At 62.0% G+C, this 23489-nt stretch overlaps 1 protein-coding gene across 1 annotated transcript; it reads right to left on the reverse strand.

Annotated features, from left to right (window-relative positions):
* Positions 1-6913: 6913 nt before the first annotated feature.
* Positions 6914-22125, reverse strand: LOC135311046 (trypsin-3-like). The gene is made up of 5 exons (XM_064440191.1): positions 22089-22125; positions 17673-17835; positions 13955-14208; positions 11896-12032; positions 6914-7075 (listed from the first exon to the last, which is right to left on the reverse strand). The coding sequence occupies exons 1-5, from the start codon at positions 22123-22125 to the stop codon at positions 6914-6916; spliced, it is 753 nt and encodes a 250-aa protein (XP_064296261.1).
* Positions 22126-23489: the final 1364 nt, after the last annotated feature.

Raw genomic sequence — 23489 nt, forward strand, 5'->3', positions numbered from 1 at the left:
CTGGAGGCGTCTGACGGGCGCGAAGACGCTTCGCCGCCTCCTTCCCTAATCCCCGGGCGTTCCCTCGGCCCCGCCCCGGCCCCGCCCCGCTTCACGGCGAGGGGCGGCGGCGCTTTGATTGGTCGGGCGGCGGCGGCCGGCGGGCGGTTGGCTGGCGAGGCGGGGGGAGCGGATGGCCGCGGCGAGGCGGAGGCGACGATTGGCCGGTTGGCTCCGGAGGTGGGCGATGCCGGTAGGTCAACCGGCTTCGGAAAGGCAAGGCCGACGATTGGCTGATCGTGCTGGCGGGAAAGGCGTGGCATTGGCCGGCAGGCCGACGAGATCTGATTGGCCAATGACTTTGGGAACTCAGCTGGTTTTGGAGATACGGGTGTGTTCATTGGCTAACGGCTTTGAAGACCGGCTTGTGCTATTGGCCAGCTGCCTTTGCAAGCCGGCGATTCCCATTGGCCAGTATTGGAGACCAGCACGTGCTGGTTGGCCAATCAGCTTTGGAGACCCGGGCGTGCTGATTGGCCAATCGGCTTTGGAGACCCGGGCGTGCTGATTGGCCAATCGGCTTTGGAGACCCAGGCGTGCTGGTTGGCCAATCGGCTTTGGAGACTGGCACATGCTGATTGGCCAATCAGCTTTGGAGACCCGGGCATGCTGATTGGCCAATCGGCTTTGGAGATTGTCACGTGCTGGTTGGCCAATCAGCTTCAGAGATTGGCACGTGCTGATTGGCCAATCAGCTTCAGAGATTGGCACGTGCTGATTGGCCAGTCGGCTTTGGAGACCCGGGCATGCTGATTGGCCAATCGGCTTTGGAGACCCAGGCGTGCTGGTTGGCCAATCGGCTTTGGAGATTGTCACGTGCTGGTTGGCCAATCAGCTTCAGAGACCAGCACGTGCTGATTGGCCAATCGGCTTTGGAGACTGGCACATGCTGATTGGCCAATCAGCTTTGGAGACCCGGGCGTGCTGGTTGGCCAATTGGCTTTGGAGACCTGGGCGTGCTGGTTGGCCAATCAGCTTTGGAGACCCGGGCGTGCTGGTTGGCCAACCAGCTTCAGAGACCAGCACGTGCTGATTGGCCAATCGGCTTTGGAGACTGGCACATGCTGGTTGGCCAATCAGCTTTGGAGACCCGGGCGTGCTGATTGGCCAATCGGCTTTGGAGACCCGGGCGTGCTGGTTGGCCAACCAGCTTCAGAGACCAGCACGTGCTGATTGGCCAATCGGCTTTGGAGACTGGCACGTGCTGATTGGCCAATCGGCTTTGGAGACTGGCACATGCTGGTTGGCCAATCGGCTTCAGAGATTGGCACGTGCTGATTGGCCAATCAGCTTCAGAGATTGGCACGTGCTGATTGGCCAATCAGCTTCAGAGATTGGCATGTGCTGGCTGGCCAATCGGCTTTGGCGACCCGGGCGTGCTGGTTGGCCGACCAAATGAAGCCATCAGCACGTACCAATAGGAGACCAGCTGATTGGCCAGTCGCCTTTGGAGACCATCACACAGCGGTTGGGTGGCCGGCTTTGGGGGCGGAGACGGAGGGTGTCACGTGTGGTTCTTCCGTGGCGCGTCCACGTGACCGTGGGCATCACCTGCGTGCACACGCGGCCCCGACATGACAACACGCCTCCACACGTCCGTGACACACGTCTGCACGTCCACAGGTCTACAACATGCGCCCATGACACATGTCCACAACGCATGTCCACGTGTCCATGACACATGTCCACATGTCCATGACACATGTCCATGACGCGTGTCCTCACATCCTTGACACACATTTATGACACGTGTCCCTGTATCTTTGACACATGTCCCCACGTCCATGACACACGTCCGTATGTCCGTGACACATGTCCACATGTCCCCACGTCCATGACACACGTCCGTATGTCCGTGACACATGTCCACATGTCCCCACGTCCATGACACACATCCGTATGTCCGTGACACATGTCCACATGTCCCCACGTCCATGACACACATCCGTATGTCCGTGACACATGTCCCCATGTCCCCACGTCCATGACACTCGTCCGTATGTCCGTGACACATGTCCCCACGTCCATGACACACGTCCGTATGTCTGTGACACATGTCCACATGTCCCCACGTCCATGACACTCGTCCGTATGTCTGTGACACATGTCCCCACGTCCATGACACACGTCCGTATGTCTGTGACACATGTCCACATGTCCCCACGTCCATGACACTCGTCCGTATGTCTGTGACACATGTCCCCACGTCCATGACACACGTCCGTATGTCTGTGACACATGTCCCCACGTCCATGACACACGTCCGTATGTCTGTGACACATGTCCACATGTCCCCACGTCCATGACACTTGTCCGTATGTCCGTGACACATGTCCACATGTCCATGACACACGTCCGTATGTCCGTGACACATGTCCCCATGTCCCCACGTCCATGACACACGTCCGTATGTCTGTGACACATGTCCCCATGTCCCCACGTCCATGACACTCGTCCGTATGTCCGTGACACATGTCCACATGTCCATGACACACGTCCGTATGTCCGTGACACATGTCCACATGTCCCCACGTCCATGACACTCGTCCGTATGTCCGTGACACATGTCCCCACGTCCATGACACACGTCCGTATGTCTGTGACACATGTCCCCACGTCCATGACACACGTCCGTATGTCTGTGACACATGTCCACATGTCCCCACGTCCATGACACACGTCCGTATGTCTGTGACACATGTCCACATGTCCCCACGTCCATGACACACGTCCGTATGTCCGTGACACATGTCCCCATGTCCCCACGTCCATGACACTCGTCCGTATGTCCGTGACACATGTCCACATGTCCATGACACATGTCCCCATGTCCGTGACCCACATCCCCATGTCCATGACCCACGTCCCCATGTCCGTGACCCACATCCCCATGGCCGTGTCCCATGTCCCCATGTCCATGACCCACATCCCCACATCCCCTTGTCCGCAACCCACGTCCCCATGTCCATGACCCATATCCATGACCACGTCCCCATGTCCATGACCCACATCCCCATGTCCACATGTCCGCGACCCACGTCCCCATGTCCATGACCCACATCCCCATGTCCACATGTCCGCGACCCACGTCCCCATGTCCATGACCCACATCCCCATGTCCATGACCACGTCCCCATGTCCGTGACCCACGTCCCCATGTCCGTGACCCACATCCCCATGTCCATGACCCATGTCCCCATGTCCGCGACCCACGTCCCCATGTCCGTGACCCACGTCCCCATGTCCATGACCACGTCCCCATGTCCGCGACCCACGTCCCCATGTCCGTGACCCACATCCCCATGTCCATGACCACGTCCCCATGTCCGTGACCCACGGCCCCATGTCCGCGACCCACATCCCCATGTCCACATGTCCGCGACCCACATCCCCATGTCCGTGACCCACATCCCCATGTCCGCGACCCACATCCCCATGTCCGCGACCCACGTCCCCGCACCCACCGCAGCCGTTTGCCCCCCCCGCGCCCCCCCCCCCGTGGGTGCGCTCTCGCGCTAGGGGGCGCTGTCCCCCCGTGCCGCTCGCATGCGTGGTGGGGCGGGGCTTCTGCCTGAGGGGGGGCGTGGCCGGGGGCGGGAGGGGCGGGGCTTCCCCCCACACACACCCCCCCCATTGTATGTCCCGCTGGGTGTAAGTGGCGTAAACAGGGCGGTGCAGCTTCTCGGGTGGGGCCGCACGCCGTGGGCTCGGCCCGACTGGTTCTCTCGTGGGGGGGGGGGAGGAGGAGGAGGGGGATGGGGGGGGGAAGGGGGGGGGCCTCGTTAGCCGCCGCCTCATTAGCGAGCTCTTAATTGACTCCCAATTAAGGTGCCCACGCGCTCGCGGGAGGAGGCGGCACCCGGCGCTCTGCCCAGTTCGCCCAGCCTGCCATAACCCCGGCGGCCCCGGGGGGGGTGGGGGGGGGACACACACACACGGGGGGCGGGGGGGTCTCGGGGTGGGGGGGAAGGACACACACGTGTCCATGTGGGACCATGCGGGGGGTGGGCGTGGCCACCGGGGATGGACACGTGTGGTGGTGACGCGGCAGCCGTGGACACGAGGCTGGGCACAGGCGGCGGTGGGCGACACGCGTGTCCTCCAGACCGGGACACGTGTCCTCCAGCCCTGGACACACGTGTCCTCCAGACCGGGACACGTGTCCTCCAGCCCTGGACACACGTGTCCTCCAGACCGGGACACGTGTCCTCCAGCCCCGGACACGCGTGTCCTCCAGACCGGGACACGTGTCCTCCAGCCCTGGACACACGTGTCCTCCAGACCGGGACATGTGATCTCCAGCCCTGGACACACGTGTCCTCCACACCTGGACACGTGATCTCCAGCCCTGGACACACGTGTCCTCCAGACCGGGACATGTGATCTCCAGCCCCGGACACACGTGTCCTCCAGACCGGGACACGTGTCCTCCAGCCCTGGACACACGTGTCCTCCAGACCGGGACACGTGTCCTCCAGCCCTGGACACACGTGTCCTCCACACCTGGACACGTGATCTCCAGCCCTGGACACACGTGTCCTCCAGCCCTGGACACACGTGTCCTCCAGACCGGGACGTGTGATCTCCAGCCCCGGACACACGTGTCCTCCAGACCGGGACACGTGTCCTCCAGCCCTGGACACACGTGTCCTCCAGACCGGGACACGTGTCCTCCAGCCCTGGACACACGTGTCCTCCAGACCGGGACATGTGATCTCCAGCCCTGGACACACGTGTCCTCCACACCTGGACACGTGATCTCCAGCCCTGGACACACGTGTCCTCCAGTCCGGGACGTGTGATCTCCAGCCCCGGACACACGTGTCCTCCAGCCCTGGACACGTGATCTCCACACCTGGACACACGTGTCCTCCAGACCTGGACACGTGATCTCCACACCTGGACACACGTGTCCTCCAGACCTGGACACGTGATCTCCAGCCCTGGACACACGTGTCCTCCACACCTGGACACGTGATCCCCACACCTGGACACACGTGTCCTCCAGACCTGGACACGTGATCTCCAGTCCCGGACACACGTGTCCTCCAGACCTGGACACGTGATCTCCAGCCCCGGACACACGTGTCCTCCACACCTGGACACGTGATCTCCAGCCCTGGACACACGTGTCCTCCACACCTGGACACGTTATCTCCAGCCCTGGACACACGTGTCCTCCAGACCGGGACACGTGTCCTCCAGCCCTGGACACACGTGTCCTCCACACCTGGACACGTGATCTCCAGCCCTGGACACACGTGTCCTCCACACCTGGACATGTGATCTCCACCCCTGGACACACGTGTCCTCCACACCTGGACACGTGATCTCCAGCCCTGGACACACGTGTCCTCCAGACGTCAACATGCAACTTCCAGAGGTGGACACGGGATGGCTGTTAGCAACAAACGTGTGGTCTCAGGTTGCCACCGTGGCCACCAGCCCCCAGATACGTGGTCTCAGGTTGCCACCGTGGCCACCAGCCCCCAGATACGTGGTCTCAGGTTGCCACCGTGGCCACCAGCCCCCAGATACGTGGTCTCAGGTTGCCACCGTGGCCACCAGCCCCCAGATACGTGGTCTCAGGTTGCCACCGTGGCCACCAGCCCCCAGATACGTGGTCTCAGGTTGCCACCGTGGCCACCAGCCCCCAGATACGTGGTCTCAGGTTGCCACCGTGGCCACCAGCCACCAGATACGTGGTCTCAGGTTGCCACCGTGGCCACCAGCCCCCAGATACGTGGTCTCAGGTTGCCACCGTGGCCACCAGCCCCCAGATACGTGGTCTCAGGTTGCCACCGTGGCCACCAGCCCCCAGATACGTGGTCTCAGGTTGCCACCGTGGCCACCAGCCCCCAGATACGTGGTCTCAGGTTGCCACCGTGGCCACCAGCCCCCCAGATACGTGGTCTCAGGTTGCCACCGTGGCCACCAGCCCCCAGATACATGGTCTCAGGTTGCCACCGTGGCCACCAGCCCCCAGATACGTGGTCTCAGGTTGCCACCGTGGCCACCAGCCCCCAGATACATGGTCTCAGGTTGCCACCGTGGCCACCAGCCCCCAGATACGTGGTCTCAGGTTGCCACCGTGGCCACCAGCCCCCAAGATACGTGGTCTCAGGTTGCCACCGTGGCCACCAGCCCCCCAGATACGTGATCTCAGGTTGCCACCGTGGCCACCAGCCCCCAGATACGTGGTCTCAGGTTGCCACCGTGGCCACCAGCCCCCAGATACATGGTCTCAGGTTGCCACCGTGGCCACCAGCCCCCAGATACGTGGTCTCAGGTTGCCACCGTGGCCACCAGCCCCCAGATACATGGTCTCAGGTTGCCACCGTGGCCACCAGCCCCCAGATACGTGGTCTCAGGTTGCCACCGTGGCCACCAGCCCCCAGATACGTGGTCTCAGGTTGCCACCGTGGCCACCAGCCCCCAGATACGTGGTCTCAGGTTGCCACCGTGGCCACCAGCCCCCCAGATACGTGATCTCAGGTTGCCACCGTGGCCACCAGCCCCAATCACGCGTGACTGCGAGTCGTCCGCCGCTCCCACCAACCCCAACCCTCACAACCGGGGGCCATTTTCTCCCCGCTCTCATGGTGGCCACAATCCCCCCCACCTCCCCCACTCCCCCCCCCACCTCCCCCCCCCCCCACCCCCCCCCCCCCACCCCCCACCTCCCCCCCGTGGCGCCACGGGATGGCCGAAAACACCCACGTTTCACAGGGCTTTTATTCCAGGAGCTCTTCCCCCGCGCACGGGGCGGGCGACGCGGGATGGGGGATGGGAGAAGAAGACCCCTGGTGTTTTGGGGTGGGGGGAGGCCTCTTCTGGGCTTTTTTTTTTTTTTTTTTGGGTGGGGGGGATGGGCTCAGACGTGGCCGTTCTTCCTCATGGTGTCGTGGATCCAGGCGGTGAACTCGCAGACGCGGGTGTAGACGCCCGGCTTGCCCCGCTGCCCGCACACCTGCATCCCCCAGGAGACGATGCCCTGCAGCTCGTCCCGGCACACCAGCGGCCCCCCCGAGTCACCCTGGCCAGGAGGAGACACCCCGTGAGGTCGTGCCGGGCTTGGGTGCCCCACACGGCGCCTCTACCCCACCCCCAGCCCCACCCCACGGGGAACGCTCAGGCCACGCGGTTCTCCATGGGGCACCACCTCATCCTATAGGGTCATGACGTGGTGACCACCACGCCCTATAGGGTCAGGACGTGGAGACCACCATGTTCTATGGGGTCGTGACATGGAGACCACCATGTCCTATGGGGTCAGGACGTGGAGAAAACCATGTCCTATAGGGTCAGGACGTGGAGACCACCATGTTCTATGGGGTCGTGACATGGAGACCACCATGTCCTATGGGGTCAGGACGTGGAGACCACCATGTCCTATGGGGTCAGGACGTGGAGAAAACCATGTCCTATAGGGTCATGGCATGGGGCACCACCACGTCCTATAGGGTCAGGACGTGGAGACCACGACACCCTATAGGGTCATGGCATGGGGCACCATCACGTCCCATAGGGTCAGGACGTGGAGACCACGACACCCTATAGGGTCATGGCATGGGGCACCATCACGTCCCATAGGGTCAGGACGTGGAGACCACCGTGTCCTGTGGCGTCAGGATATGGAGATCACCACACCCTATAGGGTCATGACATGGAGACCACCATGCCCTATAGGGTCAGGACGTGGAGACCACCATGTCCTATAGGGTCATGGCATGGGGCACCACCACGTCCTAAAGGGTCAGGCCTTGGAGACCACCCTGTTCTATGGGGTCATGACATGGAGACAACCACGCCCTATAGGGTCGTGACATGGAGACCAACATGTCCTATAGGGTCAGGACATGGAGACGACCATGTCCAATGGGGTCAGGATGTGGAGACCACCATGTCCTATAGGGTCATGACATGGAGAAAACAATGTCCTATGGGGCCATGACATGGAGACCAACATGTCCAATGGGGTCAGGACTTGGACACCACCATGCCCTATAGGGTCAGGACATGGAGACCACCATGTCCTATAGGGTCATGACATGGAGACCACCATGTCCTATAGGGTCATGACATGGAGAAAACAATGTCCTATGGGGCCATGACATGGAGACCACCACATCCTATGGGGTCAGGACTTGGAGACTACCATGTCCTATAGGGTCATGACATGGAGACAACCACGCCCTATAGGGTCGTGACATGGAGACAACCATGTCCGATGGGGTCAGGACTTGGAGACCACCACGCCCTAGAGGGTCATGACATGGAGACCACCATCTCCTATAGGGTCAGGATACAGAGACCACCATGTCCTATGGGGTCAGGATATGGAGACCCCCATGTCCTACAGGGTCATGACATGGAGACCACGACACCCTATAGGGTTGTGACATGGAGACCAACATGTCCTATAGGGTCAAGGCATGGAGACCACCATGTACTATAGGGTGCTGGAGCTGAGGCCCAGGAGGTCCCTATAGAACTGAGGAGGTCGCTATAGTGCCCTGGGGTCTTCATAGCACTCAGAGGGGGCTGTAGAGTTCTTGGGGGTCCCTATAGCACCCAGACCTTCTTATAACACCCTGGGGGGTCCTATAGCACCCAGGAGGTCCCCTATAGGACCAGGGAGGCTGTACATTGTTTGGGAGTCCCTATAGGAGCCAGGGTATTCCTACAGAGCTTGGGGGTCCCCATGACCCCCGGGGGGGGGCTGTATGTTGCTTTGTGGTCCCCTTAATGCCACAGCAGTCCCTATAGCCCATATAGGAGCTGTACAGTGCTTGGTGGTCCCTACAGCACCCAGAGGATCCCTATAGCAATTAGGGGTCCCTATAGCACCCAGCGCACCTATGGAGCTCAGGTGGCCCCTATAGCACCCAGGGGGTCCCCGTGGTGCTTGAGGAGGGGTCCCTATAGCACCCAGCGCACCTATGGAGCTCAGGTGGCCCCTATAGCACCCAGGGGGTCCCCGTGGTGCTTGAGGAGGGGTCCCTATAGCACCCAGCGCACCTATGGAGCTCAGGTGGCCCCTATAGCACCCAGGGGGTCCCCGCGGTGCTTGAGGAGGGGTCCCTATAGCACCCAGATTACCTATGGAGCTCAGGTGGTCCCTATAGCACCCAGGGGTCCCTGTGGTGCTTGAGGAGGGGTCTCTATAGCACCCAGGTTACCTATGGAGCTCAGGTGGTCCCTATAGCACCCAGCGCACCTATGGAGCTCAGGTGGTCCCTATAGCACCCAGGGGTCCCTGTGGTGCTTGAGGAGGGGTCCCTATAGCACCCAGATTACCTATGGAGCTCAGGTGGTCCCTATAGCACCCGGGGGTCCCTGTGGAGCTTGAGGAGGGGTCCCTATAGCACCCAGCGCACCTATGGAGCTCAGGTGGTCCCTATAGCACCCGGGGGTACCTGTGGTGCTTGAGGAGGGGTCTCTATAGCACCCAGGTTACCTATGGAGCTCAGGTGGTCCCTATAGCACCCAGGGGTCCCTGTGGTGCTTGAGGAGGGGTCTCTATAGCACCCAGGTTACCTATGGAGCTCAGGTGGTCCCTATAGCACCCAGCGCACCTATGGAGCTCAGGTGGTCCCTATAGCACCCAGGGGTCCCTGTGGTGCTTGAGGAGGGGTCCCTATAGCACCCAGATTACCTATGGAGCTCAGGTGGTCCCTATAGCACCCGGGGGTCCCTGTGGAGCTTGAGGAGGGGTCCCTATAGCACCCAGCGCACCTATGGAGCTCAGGTGGTCCCTATAGCACCCGGGGGTACCTGTGGTGCTTGAGGAGGGGTCTCTATAGCACCCAGGTTACCTATGGAGCTCAGGTGGTCCCTATAGCACCCGGGGGTCCCTGTGGTGCTTGAGGAGGGGTCCCTATAGCACCCAGGTTACCTATGGAGCTCAGGTAGCCCCTATAGCACCCAGGTTACCTATGGAGCTCAGGTAGCCCCTATAGTGCCCAGGTTACCTATGGAGCTCAGGCGGTCCCTATAGCACCCAGGTTACCTATGGAGCTCAGGTGGCCCCTATAGCACCCAGGTTACCTATGGAGCTCAGGTGGCCCCTATAGCGCCCAGGTTACCTATGGAGCTCAGGCGGTCCCTATAGCACCCAGGTTACCTATGGAGCTCAGGTAGCCCCTATAGCGCCCAGGTTACCTATGGAGCTCAGGTGGCCCCTATAGCGCCCAGGTTACCTATGGAGCTCAGGCGGTCCCTATAGTGCCCAGGTTACCTATGGAGCTCAGGTAGCCCCTATAGCGCCCAGGTTACCTATGGAGCTCAGGTGGCCCCTATAGCGCCCAGGTTACCTATGGAGCTCAGGTGGCCCCTATAGCACCCAGGTTACCTATGGAGCTCAGGTGGTCCCTATAGCACCCAGGTTACCTATGGAGCTCAGGTGGTCCCTATAGCACCCAGGTTACCTATGGAGCTCAGGTGGCCCCTATAGCACCCAGGTTACCTATGGAGCTCAGGTGGCCCCTATAGCACCCAGGTTACCTATGGAGCTCAGGTGGCCCCTATAGCACCCAGGTTACCTATGGAGCTCAGGTAGCCCCTATAGCACCCAGGTTACCTATGGAGCTCAGGCGGTCCCTATAGCACCCAGGTTACCTATGGAGCTCAGGTAGCCCCTATAGCACCCAGGTTACCTATGGAGCTCAGGTGGCCCCTATAGCGCCCAGGTTACCTATGGAGCTCAGGTGGCCCCTATAGCGCCCAGGTTACCTATGGAGCTCAGGCGGTCCCTATAGCGCCCAGGTTACCTATGGAGCTCAGGTGGCCCCTATAGCGCCCAGGTTACCTATGGAGCTCAGGTGGCCCCTATAGCGCCCAGGTTACCTATGGAGCTCAGGTAGCCCCTATAGCACCCAGGTTACCTATGGAGCTCAGGTGGCCCCTATAGCACCCAGGTTACCTATGGAGCTCAGGTGGCCCCTATAGCACCCAGGTTACCTATGGAGCTCAGGTAGCCCCTATAGCACCCAGGTTACCTATGGAGCTCAGGTGGCCCCTATAGCACCCAGGTTACCTATGGAGCTCGGGTGGCCCCTATAGCACCCAGGGGGTCCCCGTGGTGCTTGAGGAGGGGTCCCTATAGCACCCAGTGCACCTATGGAGCTCAGGTGGTCCCTATAGCACCCAGGTGGTCCCCGTGGTACTTGAGGAAGGGTCCCTATAGCACCCAGTGCACCTATGGAGCTCAGGTGGTCCCTATAGCACCCGGGGGTCCCTGTGGAGCTTGAGGAGGGGTCCCTATAGCACCCAGGTTACCTATGGAGCTCAGGTGGCCCCTATAGCACCCAGGTTACCTATGGAGCTCAGGTGGTCCCTATAGCACCCGGGGGTCCCTGTGGAGCTTGAGGAGGGGTCCCTATAGCACCCAGGTTACCTATGGAGCTCAGGTGGCCCCTATAGCACCCAGGTTACCTATGGAGCTCAGGTGGCCCCTATAGCACCCAGGTTACCTATGGAGCTCAGGTGGCCCCTATAGCACCCAGGTTACCTATGGAGCTCAGGTGGCCCCTATAGCACCCAGGTTACCTATGGAGCTCAGGTGGCCCCTATAGCACCCAGGTTACCTATGGAGCTCAGGTGGTCCCTATAGCACCCAGGTTACCTATGGAGCTCAGGTGGTCCCTATAGCACCCGGGGGTCCCCGTGGTGCTCAGGGGGGTCCCAACATCACCCCATCTTCCCAAGCCCCCGGAGCTGGGTTCCTCTACGCCCAGCGGTCAGGGTGTCCCCACCCCATTCCTTCCCCATCGGGGGGGGGGGGGGGGGCGGAGGGCGTGTCTCCTCACGGGTTGGGTGGGTGGAGCCACCCAGACCCCGCCCACCCAGGCCTACCTGGCAGGAGTCGGTGCCGCCGGCGCTGACGCCGGCGCAGAGCATGTTCTTGGTGATGCCTTTGGGGTAGAGCTTGGCGCACTCCTCGTTGGGCATGGTGTAGACCACGCCGCACTGGAGGACGTCGGGGAAGTACCCTGGGGACAAGGGGCGTGGTCAGGGGTCCTGGCACCCACCGCCGCCCCGGGGGCGGCGGGACCCTCTCCCTTTCGGGGTGACGCGGGGGGTGACGCCCCACCGTGGAAGGGGATCGCGAGGTGAGGGATGGTTGGTCAACTCTGAGGTGGTTTGGGTTCTCTGGGGGTCGTGGAAGGGCTTTGGGGAGAATGGAGACCACCACGGCCACCCCATGGACCGTGATAGACCCAGGCGCCCCTGTGGGGGGAGACGCCCCGGCATCCCGAGATGTCCCCAAGGCACTGAGCTGTCCCCAGGCCTCTGAGATGTCCCCAGGCCCCTGAGGTGTCCCCAAGTTCCTGCAATGTCCCCAAGGTTCTGAGATGCCCCCAAGGCACTGAGATGTCCCCAAGATCCTGAGATGTCCCCAGGCCTCTGAGATGTCCCCAAGGCACTGAGATGTCCCCAGGATCCTGAGATGTCCCCAGGATCCTGAGATGTCCCCAAGCCCCTGAGATGTCCCCAAGATCCTGAGATGTCCCCAGGATCCTGAGATGTCCCCAAGCCCCTGAGATGTCCCCAAGATCCTGAGATGTCCCCAAGCCTCTGAGATGTCCCCAAGGCACTGAGATGTCCCCAGGCACTGAGATGTCCCCAGGATCCTGAGATGCCCCCAAGGCACTGAGATGTCCCCAAGCCTCTGAGATGTCCCCAAGGCACTGAGATGTCCCCAAGCCTCTGAGATGTCCCTAAGCCTCTGAGATGCCCCCAAGGCACTGAGATGTCCCCAAGCCTCTGAGATGTCCCTAAGCCTCTGAGATGTCCCCAAGGCACTGAGATGTCCCCAGGATCCTGAGATGTCCCCAAGCCTCTGAGATGTCCCCAAGCCCCTGAGGTGTCCCCAAGGCACTGAGGTGTTCCCAAGCCTCTGAGATGTCCCCAAGGCACTGAGTTGTGCCCAAGCCCCTGAGGTGCCGCCAAGATCCTGAGATGTCCCCAAGGCACTGAGATGTCCCCAGGCCCCTGAGGTGTCCCCAAGGCACTGAGGTGTTCCCAAGCCTCTGAGATGTCCCCAAGATCCCGAGATGCCCCTAAGATCCTGAGATGTCCCCAAGCCTCTGAGATGTCCCTAAGCCTCTGAGATGTCCCCAAGCCTCTGAGATGTCCCCAAGCCTCTGAGATGTCCCCAAGCCTCTGAGATGTCCCCAAGCCCCTGAAGTGCCCCCAAGATCCCGAGAAGTCCCCAAGAGCCTGAGATGTCCCCAAGGCACTGAGATGTCTCCAAGCTCCTGAGGTGCCGCCAAGATCCTGCAATGTCCCCAAGGCACTGAGTTGTGCCCAAGCCCCTGAGGTGCCGCCAAGATCCTGAGATGTTCCCAAGGCACTGAGATGTCCCCAAGCTCCTGAGGTGTCCCCAAGTTCCTGCAATGTCCCCAAGGTTCTGAGATGTCCCCAAGGCACTGAGATGTCCCCAAGGCACTGAGATGTCCCCAAGATCCTGAGATGTCCCCAAGCCTCTGAGATGTCCCCAAGATCCTGAGATGTCCCCAAGACACAGAGATGTCCCCAAGCCTCTGAGATGTCCCCAAGATCCTGAGATGTCCCCAAGATACTGAGATGTCCCCAAGATCCCGCGATGTCCCCAGGCCCCTGAGATGCCCCCAAGGCACTGAGATGTCCCCAAGATCCTGAGATGTCCCCAAGCCTCTGAGATGTCCCCAAGATCCTGAGATGTCCCCAAGATCCCGAGATGTCCCCAGGCCCCTGAGATGCCCCCAAGCCTCTGAGATGTCCCCAAGATCCTGAGATGCCCCCAAGGCACTGAGAAGTCCCCAAGATGATGAGATGTCCCCAAGCCCCCGCGATGTCCCCAAGTGCCTTGACGCTCCCCCCCCACCCCACCCTCACCCCCACCCCAGCACGAGGCCCTCTTCCCCCCTACCTTCGGGGCTGCTGGTGCTCCCCCAGCCCGAGACGACGCACTCGCTGTTGGGGGGCGGGCAGCGCCTGGGGAGCGCCACGGGCCGGATGTAGTCGGTGAAGCGGACGGGCTTCTGGAGCTTCAGCAGCATGATGTCACCGTCGTGGGTGGTGGGGTCGTAGCTGGGGTGGATGAAGGCCTTGGCCGAGTTGACGCACTGCTCCGTTCCTTCCTTGGTCTTCAAGCTGTGGTCGCCCATGCGGATGGGGATGGAGCTGGGCGACGGGACGGGGGAGAAAGGAGGGCGGTGACGTTCCCCGGGGGACGCGGGGCCTCTTCGGGACAACCCGAGGTGAAGAAGAACCCGGGTTTCCCGGCCAAAAAAAAAACCCCCCGCGCAACAGCCCCAAAATTGGGGTTTTCAACCCCGGTTTTCTTTTTGTCATGGCCGCGCCTTCCCTCGGCCAGAAGGACGGACGACCCAAACGGTGGACAAACAGCCACGGTTCTACTGGGAGGAGATGGTTTCAGCGACGCCGGGCCGGTGGCCTCAGGGTGCTCCCGTGGGGTCAGCGCGTGGGTGCCACCGCCCAGCCCAGTCGCACCAGTACCGTCGCAACCCCATGGGATGGTCGTACTGGGAGCACAACCCCATGGGATGGTCGTACTGGGAGCCCAATGGGATGGCTGTGGTGGCCAGGCCAATGGGATGGTCAAACTGGGAGCCCAGCCCCATGGGATGGTCATACTGGGAGCCCAACCCCATGGGATGGTCGTACTGGGAGCCCAACCCCATGGGATGGTCAAACTGGGAGCCCAACTGATTGGTATGGTCATACTGGGAGCCCAATGGGATGGCTGTGGTGGCCAGTCCAATGGGATGGTCATACTGGGAGCACAACGCAATGGGATGGTCATACTGGGAGCCCAATGGGATGGCTGTGGTGGCCAGGCCAATGGGATGGTCATACTGGGAGCCCAACCCCATGGGATGGTCATACTGGGAGCACAACGCAATGGGATGGTCATACTGGGAGCCCAACCCCATGGGATGGTCATACTGGGAGCCCAACGCAATGGGATGGTCATACTGGGAGCCCAATGGGATGGCTGTGGTGGCCAGTCCAATGGGATGGTCAAACTGGGAGCCCAGCCCCATGGGATGGTCATACTGGGAGCCCAACCCCATGGGATGGTCGTACTGGGAGCCCAAACCCATGGGATGGTCATACTGGGAGCACAATGCAATGGGATGGTCGTACTGGGAGCCCAACCCCATGGGATGGTCGTACTGGGAGCCCAACCCCATGGGATGGTCAAACTGGGAGCCCAACTGATTGGTATGGTCATACTGGGAGCCCAATGGGATGGCTGTGGTGGCCAGTCCAATGGGATGGTCATACTGGGAGCACAACGCAATGGGATGGTCATACTGGGAGCCCAACCCCATGGGATGGTCATACTGGGAGCACAATGAAATGGGATGGTCATACTGGGAGCCCAATGGGATGGCTGTGGTGGCCAGGCCAATGGGATGGTCAAACTGGGAGCCCAGCCCAATGGGATGGTCAAACTGGGAGCCCAGCCCCATGGGATGGTCATACTGGGAGCCCAACCCCATGGGATGGTCGTACTGGGAGCCCAACCCCATGGGATGGTCGTACTGGGAGCCCAACCCCATGGGATGGTCATACTGGGAGCCCAACCACATGGGATGGTCATACTGGGAGTCCAATGGGATGGCTGTGGTGGCCAGGCCAATGGGATGGTCAAACTGGGAGCCCAGCCCCATGGGATGGTCAAACTGGGAGCCCAACTGATTGGTATGGTCATACTGGGAGCCCAATGGGATGGCTGTGGTGGCCAGTCCAATGGGATGGTCATACTGGGAGCACAACGCAATGGGATGGTCATACTGGGAGCCCAATGGGATGGCTGTGGTGGCCAGGCCAATGGGATGGTCATACTGGGAGCCCAACCCCATGGGATGGTCATACTGGGAGCACAACGCAATGGGATGGTCATACTGGGAGCCCAACCCCATGGGATGGTCATACTGGGAGCCCAACGCAATGGGATGGTCATACTGGGAGCCCAATGGGATGGCTGTGGTGGCCAGTCCAATGGGATGGTCAAACTGGGAGCCCAGCCCCATGGGATGGTCATACTGGGAGCCCAACCCCATGGGATGGTCGTACTGGGAGCCCAAACCCATGGGATGGTCATACTGGGAGCACAATGCAATGGGATGGTCATACTGGGAGCCCAATGGGATGGCTGTGGTGGCCAGTCCAATGGTATGGTCATACTGGGAGCACAACGCAATGGGATGGTCATACTGGGAGCCCAACGCCATGGGATGGTCGTACTGGGAGCACAACGCAATGGGATGGTCATACTGGGAGCCCAATGGGATGGCTGTGGTGGCCAGTCCAATGGGATGGTCATACTGGGAGCCCAACGCAATGGAATGGTCATACTGGGAGCCTGACACAATGGGATGGTCATACTGGGAGCCCAACCCCATGGGATGGTCATACTGGGAGCACAACGCAATGGGATGGTCATACTGGGAGCACAACGCAATGGGATGGTCATACTGGGAGCCCAACCCCATGGGATGGTCATACTGGGAGCCCAACGCAATGGGATGGTCATACTGGGAGCACAACGCAATGGGATGGTCATACTGGGAGCCCAATGGGATGGCTGTGGTGGCCAGGCCAATGGGATGGTCATACTGGGAGCACAACCACTTGGGATGGTCATACTGGGAGCCCAACTGATTGGTATGGTCATACTGGGAGCCCAGCTGGATGGTTGTGTTGGCCAGTCCAATGGGATGGTCATACTGGGAGCACAACCAATTGGTAGGGTCATACTGGGAGCCCAGCTGGATGGTTGTGATGGCCAGTCCAATGGAATGGTCATACTGGGAGCACAACCAATTGGGATGGTCATACTGGGAGCCCAACTGGATGGTTGTGATGGCCAACCCAATGGAATGGTCATACTGGGAGCCCAACCAATTGGTAGGGTCATACTGGGAGCCCAACTGGATGGTTGTGTTGGCCAGTCCAATGGAATGGTCATACTGGGAGCACAACCAATTGGGAGGGTCATACTGGGAGCCCAATTGGATGGCTGTGTTGGCCAGGCCAATGGGATGGTCATACTGGGAGCCCAGCTGGATGGTTGTGATGGCCAGGCCAATGGAATGGTCATACTGGGAGCACAACCAATTGGGATGGTCATACTGGGAGCCCAACTGATTCGTATGGTCATACTGGGAGCCCAACTGGATGGCCGTGTTGGCCAGTCCAATGGGATGGTCATACTGGGAGCCCAACCAATTGGTAGGGTCATACTGGGAGCCCAACCCAATGGGATGATGGCATTTGGAAGCCAACTGGAAGTTGGCCACAGTGGTGGTCTCCACTGGTCCCAGCAGCTCACCACCCAGTCCCAACTGGTTGGCCTCGTGGTGGGTGGGAGGCCGTGGGTCCCAGCATGCCGTGGGGCGGGGAAGAGGCCCTGACCTAGAGATGCCGTCACAATGCCCACCTCCGCCGGCGAGGTTCTCCACCCATATTGAGGTGAACCCCAACACTTCCACGACCTCCACCTCTTAGTGGCTCCCTCCACGGCTCCTCCCAGGAAGCGGCGGCCAATGGGAGGACCCCTCTGCACCACGTGGCCTGGCCACGCCCACCCCCCCCCCCCGAGGCCCCTCCCCCACCTCTTGGTGTCGCAGTGGGCGGCCGTCAGCACCCACAGCTTGTCGATGAGGACCCCGCCGCAGTGGATGTTCTTCTGGGGGCCCAGGAGCACCACCTGGTAGGGGTGGCGCTTCTTCTGGCAGCTCTGGCCCCCCACGATCCGGTTCTCATCGCCCACGGCCGCTGCGGGAGCAGAGATGGGGCTCAGCGCCTCCCAGTGCCTCCCAGTTCCCTCCCAGTGCCTCCCAGTCTCCTTCTGGTTCCCTCCTAGTGGGTCCCCTGGGACACCCAGCACCACCCTGTGTCACCCCTGTGTCCTCCCAACTCTTCCTTTCCCTCCCAGTGCCTCCCAGTTGCCTCCCAGTGCCTCCCAGTTGCCTCCCAGTGCCTCCCAGTGCCTCCCAGTTCCCTCCCAGAGCCTCCCAGTCTCCTTCTGGTTCCCTCCTAGTGGGTCCCCTGGGACACCCAGCACCACCCTGTGTCACCCCTGTGTCCTCCCAACTCTTCCTTTCCCTCCTAGTATCTCCCAGTTCCCTCCCAGTTGCCTCCCAGTTCCCTCCCAGTGCCTTCCAGCGCCTCCCTGACTCCTTCTGGTTCCCTCCTAGTGGGTCCCCTGGGACAGCCAGCACCAACCTGTGTCCTCCCAACTCTTCCTTTCCCTCCCAGTGCCTCCCAGTTTCCACCCAGTGCCTCCCAGTTGCCTTCCAGTGCCTCCCAGTTCCCTCCCAGTGCCTCCCAGTGCCTCCCAGTGCCTCCCAGTGCCTCCCAGACTCCTTCTGGTTCCCTGCTAGTGGGTCCCCTGGGACACCCAGCACCAACCTGTGTCACCCCTGTGTCCTCCCAACTCTTCCTTTCCCTCCCAGTGCCTCCCAGTTGCCGCCCAGTGCCTCCCAGGTCCCTCCCAGTTGCCTCCCAGTGCCTCCCAGACTCCTTCTGGTTCCCTCCTAGTGTGTCCCCTGGGACACCCAGCACCACCCTGTGTCACCCCTGTGTCCTCCCAACTCTTCCTTTCCCTCCCAGTGCCTCCCAGTTTCCACCCAGTGCCTCCCAGTTGCCTTCCAGTGCCTCCCAGTGCCCTCCCAGAGCCTCCCAGTCTCCTTCTGGTTCCCTCCTAGTGGGTCCCCTGGGACACCCAGCACCACCCTGTGTCACCCCTGTGTCCTCCCAACTCTTCCTTTCCCTCCCAGTGCCTCCCAGTTGCCTCCCAGTTGCCTCCCAGGTCCCTCCCAGTTCCCTCCCAGTCTCCTTCTGGTTCCCTCCTAGTGGGTCCCCTGGGACACCCAGCACCACCCTGTGTCACCCCTGTGTCCTCCCAACTCTTCCTTTCCCTCCCAGTGCCTCCCAGTTTCCACCCAGTGCCTCCCAGTTGCCTTCCAGTGCCTCCCAGTTCCCTCCCAGTGCCTCCCAGTGCCTCCCAGTGCCTCCCAGTGCCTCCCAGTCTCCTTCTGGTTCCCTGCTAGTGGGTCCCCTGGGACACCCAGCACCAACCTGTGTCACCCCTGTGTCCTCCCAACTCTTCCTTTCCCTCCCAGTTCCCTCCCAGTTGCCTCCCAGTTGCCTCCCAGTTCCCTCCCAGTGCCTCCCAGTCTCCTTCCTGTTCCCTCCTAGTGGGTCCCCTCGCCCACCCAGCACCACCCTGTGTCACCCCTGTGTCCTCCCAACTCTTCCTTTCCCTCCCAGTGCCTCCCAGTTGCCTCCCAGTTGCCTCCCAGTTGCCTCCCAGTGCCTCCCAGTTCCCTCCCAATTGCCTCACAGTGCCTCCCAGTCTCCTCCTGGTTCCCTCCTAGTGGGTCCCCTGGGACACCCAGCACCACCCTGTGTCACCCCTGTGTCCTCCCAACTCTTCCTTTCCCTCCCAGTGCCTCCCAGTGCCTCCCAGTGCCTCCCAGTTCCCTCCCAGTCTCCTTCTGGTTCCCTCCTAGTGGGTCCCCTGGGACACCCAGCACCACCCTGTGTCACCCCCGTGTCCTCCCAACTCTTCCTTTCCCTCCTAGTATCTCCCAGTTCCCTCCCAGTGCCTCCCAGCTGCCTCCCAGTTCCCTCCCAGTGCCTCCCAGTCTCCTTCCTGTTCCATCCTAGTGGGTCCCCTCGCCCACCCAGCACCACCCCGTGTCACCCCCATGTCCTCCGGGCTATTCCTTTCCCTCCCAGTGCCTCCCAGTTTCCACCCAGTGCCTCCCAGTTGCCTCCCAGTGCCTCCCAGCCCCCTTCTGGTTCCCTCCTAGTGGGTCCCCTGGGACACCCAGCACCACCGTGTGTCACCCCCGTGTCCTCCCAGCTCTTCCTTTTCCTCCCAGTGCCTCCCAGTTGCCTCCCAGTCCCCTTCCAGTTCCCTCCTAGCGGGTCTTCTGGGACATCCAGCACCACCCCGTGTCACCCCCGTGTCCTCCCAGCTCTTCCTTTGCTTCCCGTTGCCTCCCAGTGCCTCCCAGCTGCCTCCCAGTGCCTCCCAGTCCCCTTCCAGTTCCCTCCTAGCGGGTCTTCTGGGACACGCAGTATCACCCCGTGTCACCCCCGTGTCCTCCCAGCTCTTCCTTTGCCTCCCGTTGCCTCCCAGTGCCTCCCAGCTGCCTCCCAGTGCCTCCCAGTCCCCTTCCAGTTCCCTCCTAGCGGGTCTTCTGGGACACGCAGTATCACCCCGTGTCACCCCCCGTGACTCCCAGCTCTTCCTTTCCTTCCCAGTGCCCCCAGTTACCTACCGCTTCCCTCCCAGTGCCTCCCAGTTGCCTCCGAGTGCCTCCCAGTCCCCTTCCAGTTCCCTCCTAGTGGGTGTTCTGGGACACCCAGCATCACCCCATGTCACCCCTGTGTCCTCCCAACTCTTCCTTTCCCTCCCAGTGCCCCCAGTGACCTACCGCTTCCCACCCACTGCCTCCCAGTGCCTCCCAGTTCTTTCTCAACACTGCCTCGTTCCTGCTCCGTGGCCCCCAGTGCCTCCCAGTGCCTCCCTGTGTCACACCATTTCCTCCAGCTGCCTGCCACGCCTTCCCAGCAGCCTCCAGTTCCCTCCCAGTGCCCCCAGTTCTACCAGCTCCCTCCCAGTACACCCTCAGCACCTTCCAGTTCCCTCCCAGTTCCCCTCAGTATCTTCCTGGTGCCTCCCAGTGCTTCCCCATTCCTTCCCACATGCCACCAGTGTGCTCCCAGTGCCTCCAGTTCACCTCCAGCTCCTTCCCAGTACAATCCCAGTGCCCTCCATTACCCCCCTGCAACCTCCTCGTTCCCTTCTACACTCCACCACTGCTCCCAGTGCTCCCAGTGCTTCCCAGTTCCCCCCTTGCAGTGTTCTCCAGTACCTCCTCTTTCCCTCTTACCCACACCAGTACACTCCCAGTGCCTCCCAGTGCCCTCAGCTCACCCACAGCTCCCTCCCAGTACTCCCTGGAGGGCCCTCAGTGCCTCCTGGGGCCTCCCAGCATCCTCCCAGTACCTCCCAGCACATTCGAGTGCTCACCAGTTCCCTCCCACAGCCCCCACTTCACTCCCAGTGCCTCCCAGTACCTCCCAGCACCATCTAGTGCTGTCCAGCACCCCCCCAGTGCCTCCCAGTGTCCCCCAATGACCTCCCAGCACCCTCCAGTGCTGTCCAGTTCCCTCCCAGTGCCTCCCAGTGTCCCCCAGTGACCTCCCAGCACCCTCTAGTGCTGTCCAGCACCCCCCCAGTGCCTCCCAGTGTCCCCCAATGACCTCCCAGCACCCTCCAGTGCTGTCCAGTTCCCTCCCAGTGCCTCCCAGTGTCCCCCAGTGACCTCCCAGCACCCTCTAGTGCTCCCCAGCACTCCCCCAGTGCCTCCCAGCACCCTCCCAGTGCCTCCCAGTGTACCCCAGTGACCACCCAGCACCCTCTAGTGCTCTCCAGCATCCTCCCAGTGCCTCCCAGCACCCTCCCAGTGCCTCCCAGTGTCCCCCAGTGACCTCCCAGCACCCTCTAGTGCTCCCCAGCACTCCCCCAGTGCCTCCCAGTCTCCCCCAGTGACCTCCCAGCACCCTCCAGTGCTGTCCAGCACCCTCCCAGTGCCTCCCAATAACTTCCCAGCACCATCTAGTGCTCCCCAGCACCCTCCCAGCACCCTCCCAGCACCCTCTAGTGCTCCCCAGCACCCTCCCAGTGCCTCCCAGTGTCCCCCAGTGACCTCCCAGCACCCTCTAGTGCTCCCCAGCATCCTGCCAGTGCCCCCAGCACCCTCTAGTGCCCCCAGCACCCTCCCAGCACCCTCTAGTGTTCTCCACTTACCTCCCAGTACAACCCAGCACCCTCTACCTCTCCTCAGCACCCTCCCAGCACCTCCCAGTGCCCTCCAGTGCCCTCCCAACACCCTCTAGTGCTCTCCAGTTCCCTCCCAGTGCCCCCCAGCACCCTCCCAGCACCCTCTAGTGCTCTCCAGTTCCCTCCCAGCACCTCCCAGCGCCCTCCCAGTGCCCCCCAGTGCCCTCACCAGTGGCCAGGAGCAGCAGCGGCAGGAGGCGCTCCATGGCGGCTGGTGTGAGGAAGAGGAGGGTGGCGGGGCGCCGGGCCCGGCCCCTTAAATCTCTGTCGGGCCCCGCCTGGGCTGGGGCCACCCTGGGAGGGAGCGGGGCCGGTCGGGGCAGTCCCACCCTCCCGCCACACCCCGGCCCGGGGCACTGCAGGTGCCAACCAGTGCCTCCCAGTGCCTCCCAGTGCCTCCCAGCGCCTCCCAGGGCCTTCCCAGGCCCTTCCCAGCACCTGACAGGGCATCCTGGGGCATCCCAGTGCCTCCCAGTGCCTCCCCAGTGCCTCCTGGGCCATCCTAGTGCCTCCCCAGTGCCTCCCAGTGCCTTCCCAGTGCCTCCCAGTGCCTCCCAGTGCCTTCCCAGGCCCTTCCCAGGCCCTTCCCAGGCCCTTCCCAGGCCTTCCCAGCACCTGGCAGGGCATCCTGGGGCATCCCAGTGCCTCCCAGTGCCTCCCCAGTGCCTCCTGGGCCATCCTAGTGCCTCCCCAGTGCCTCCCAGTGCCTCCCAGTGCCACCCAGCGCCTCCCAGGGCCTTCCCAGGCCTTCCCAGGCCTTCCCAGCACCTGGCAGGGCATCCTGGGGCATCCCAGTGCCTCCCAGTGCCTCCCCAGTGCCTCCTGGGCCATCCTAGTGCCTCCCCAGTGCCTCCCAGTGCCTTCCCAGTGCCTCCCAGTGCCTCCCAGGGCCTTCCCAGGCCCTTCCCAGGCCCTTCCCAGGCCCTTCCCAGCACCTGGCAGGGCATCCTGGGGCATCCCAGTGCCTCCCAGTGCCTCCCCAGTGCCTCCTGGGCCATCCTAGTGCCTCCCCAGTGCCTCCCAGTGCCTCCCAGTGCCTTCCCAGGCCCTTCCCAGTACCTGGCAGGGCATCCTGGGGCATCCCAGCGCCTCCCAGTGCCTCCTGGGGCATCCCAGTGCCTCCCAGTGCCTCCCAGGCCCTTCCCAGTGCCTTGCTGGGCATCCTAGTGCCAACCAGTGCCTCCTGGGGCAACCTAGTGCCTCCCAGTGCCTCCCAGAGCCTTCCCAGGCTCTTCCCAGTGCCTTGCCAGGGTATCCTGGGGCATCCCAGTGCCTCCCAGTGCCTCCTGAGGCATCCCAGTGCCTCCCAGGCCCTTCCCAGCACTTGGCAGGGCATCCTGGGGCATCCCAGTGCCTCCCAGTGCCTCCTGGGGCATCCTAGTGCCTTCCCAGTGCCTCCCAGTGCCTTCCCAGTGCCTTGCTGGGCATCCTAGTGCCTCCCAGTGCCTCCCAGAGCCTTCCCAGGCTCTTCCCAGTGCCTTGCCAGGGTATCCTGGGGCCTTCCAGTGCCTCCTGAGGCATCCTAGTGCCTCCCCAGTGCCTCCCAGTGTCTCCCAGGCCCTTCCCAGGC

This window comes from Phalacrocorax carbo, unplaced genomic scaffold (assembly GCF_963921805.1).
Source record: "Phalacrocorax carbo unplaced genomic scaffold, bPhaCar2.1 SCAFFOLD_178, whole genome shotgun sequence".
Taxonomy (NCBI): Eukaryota; Metazoa; Chordata; class Aves; order Suliformes; family Phalacrocoracidae; genus Phalacrocorax; species Phalacrocorax carbo.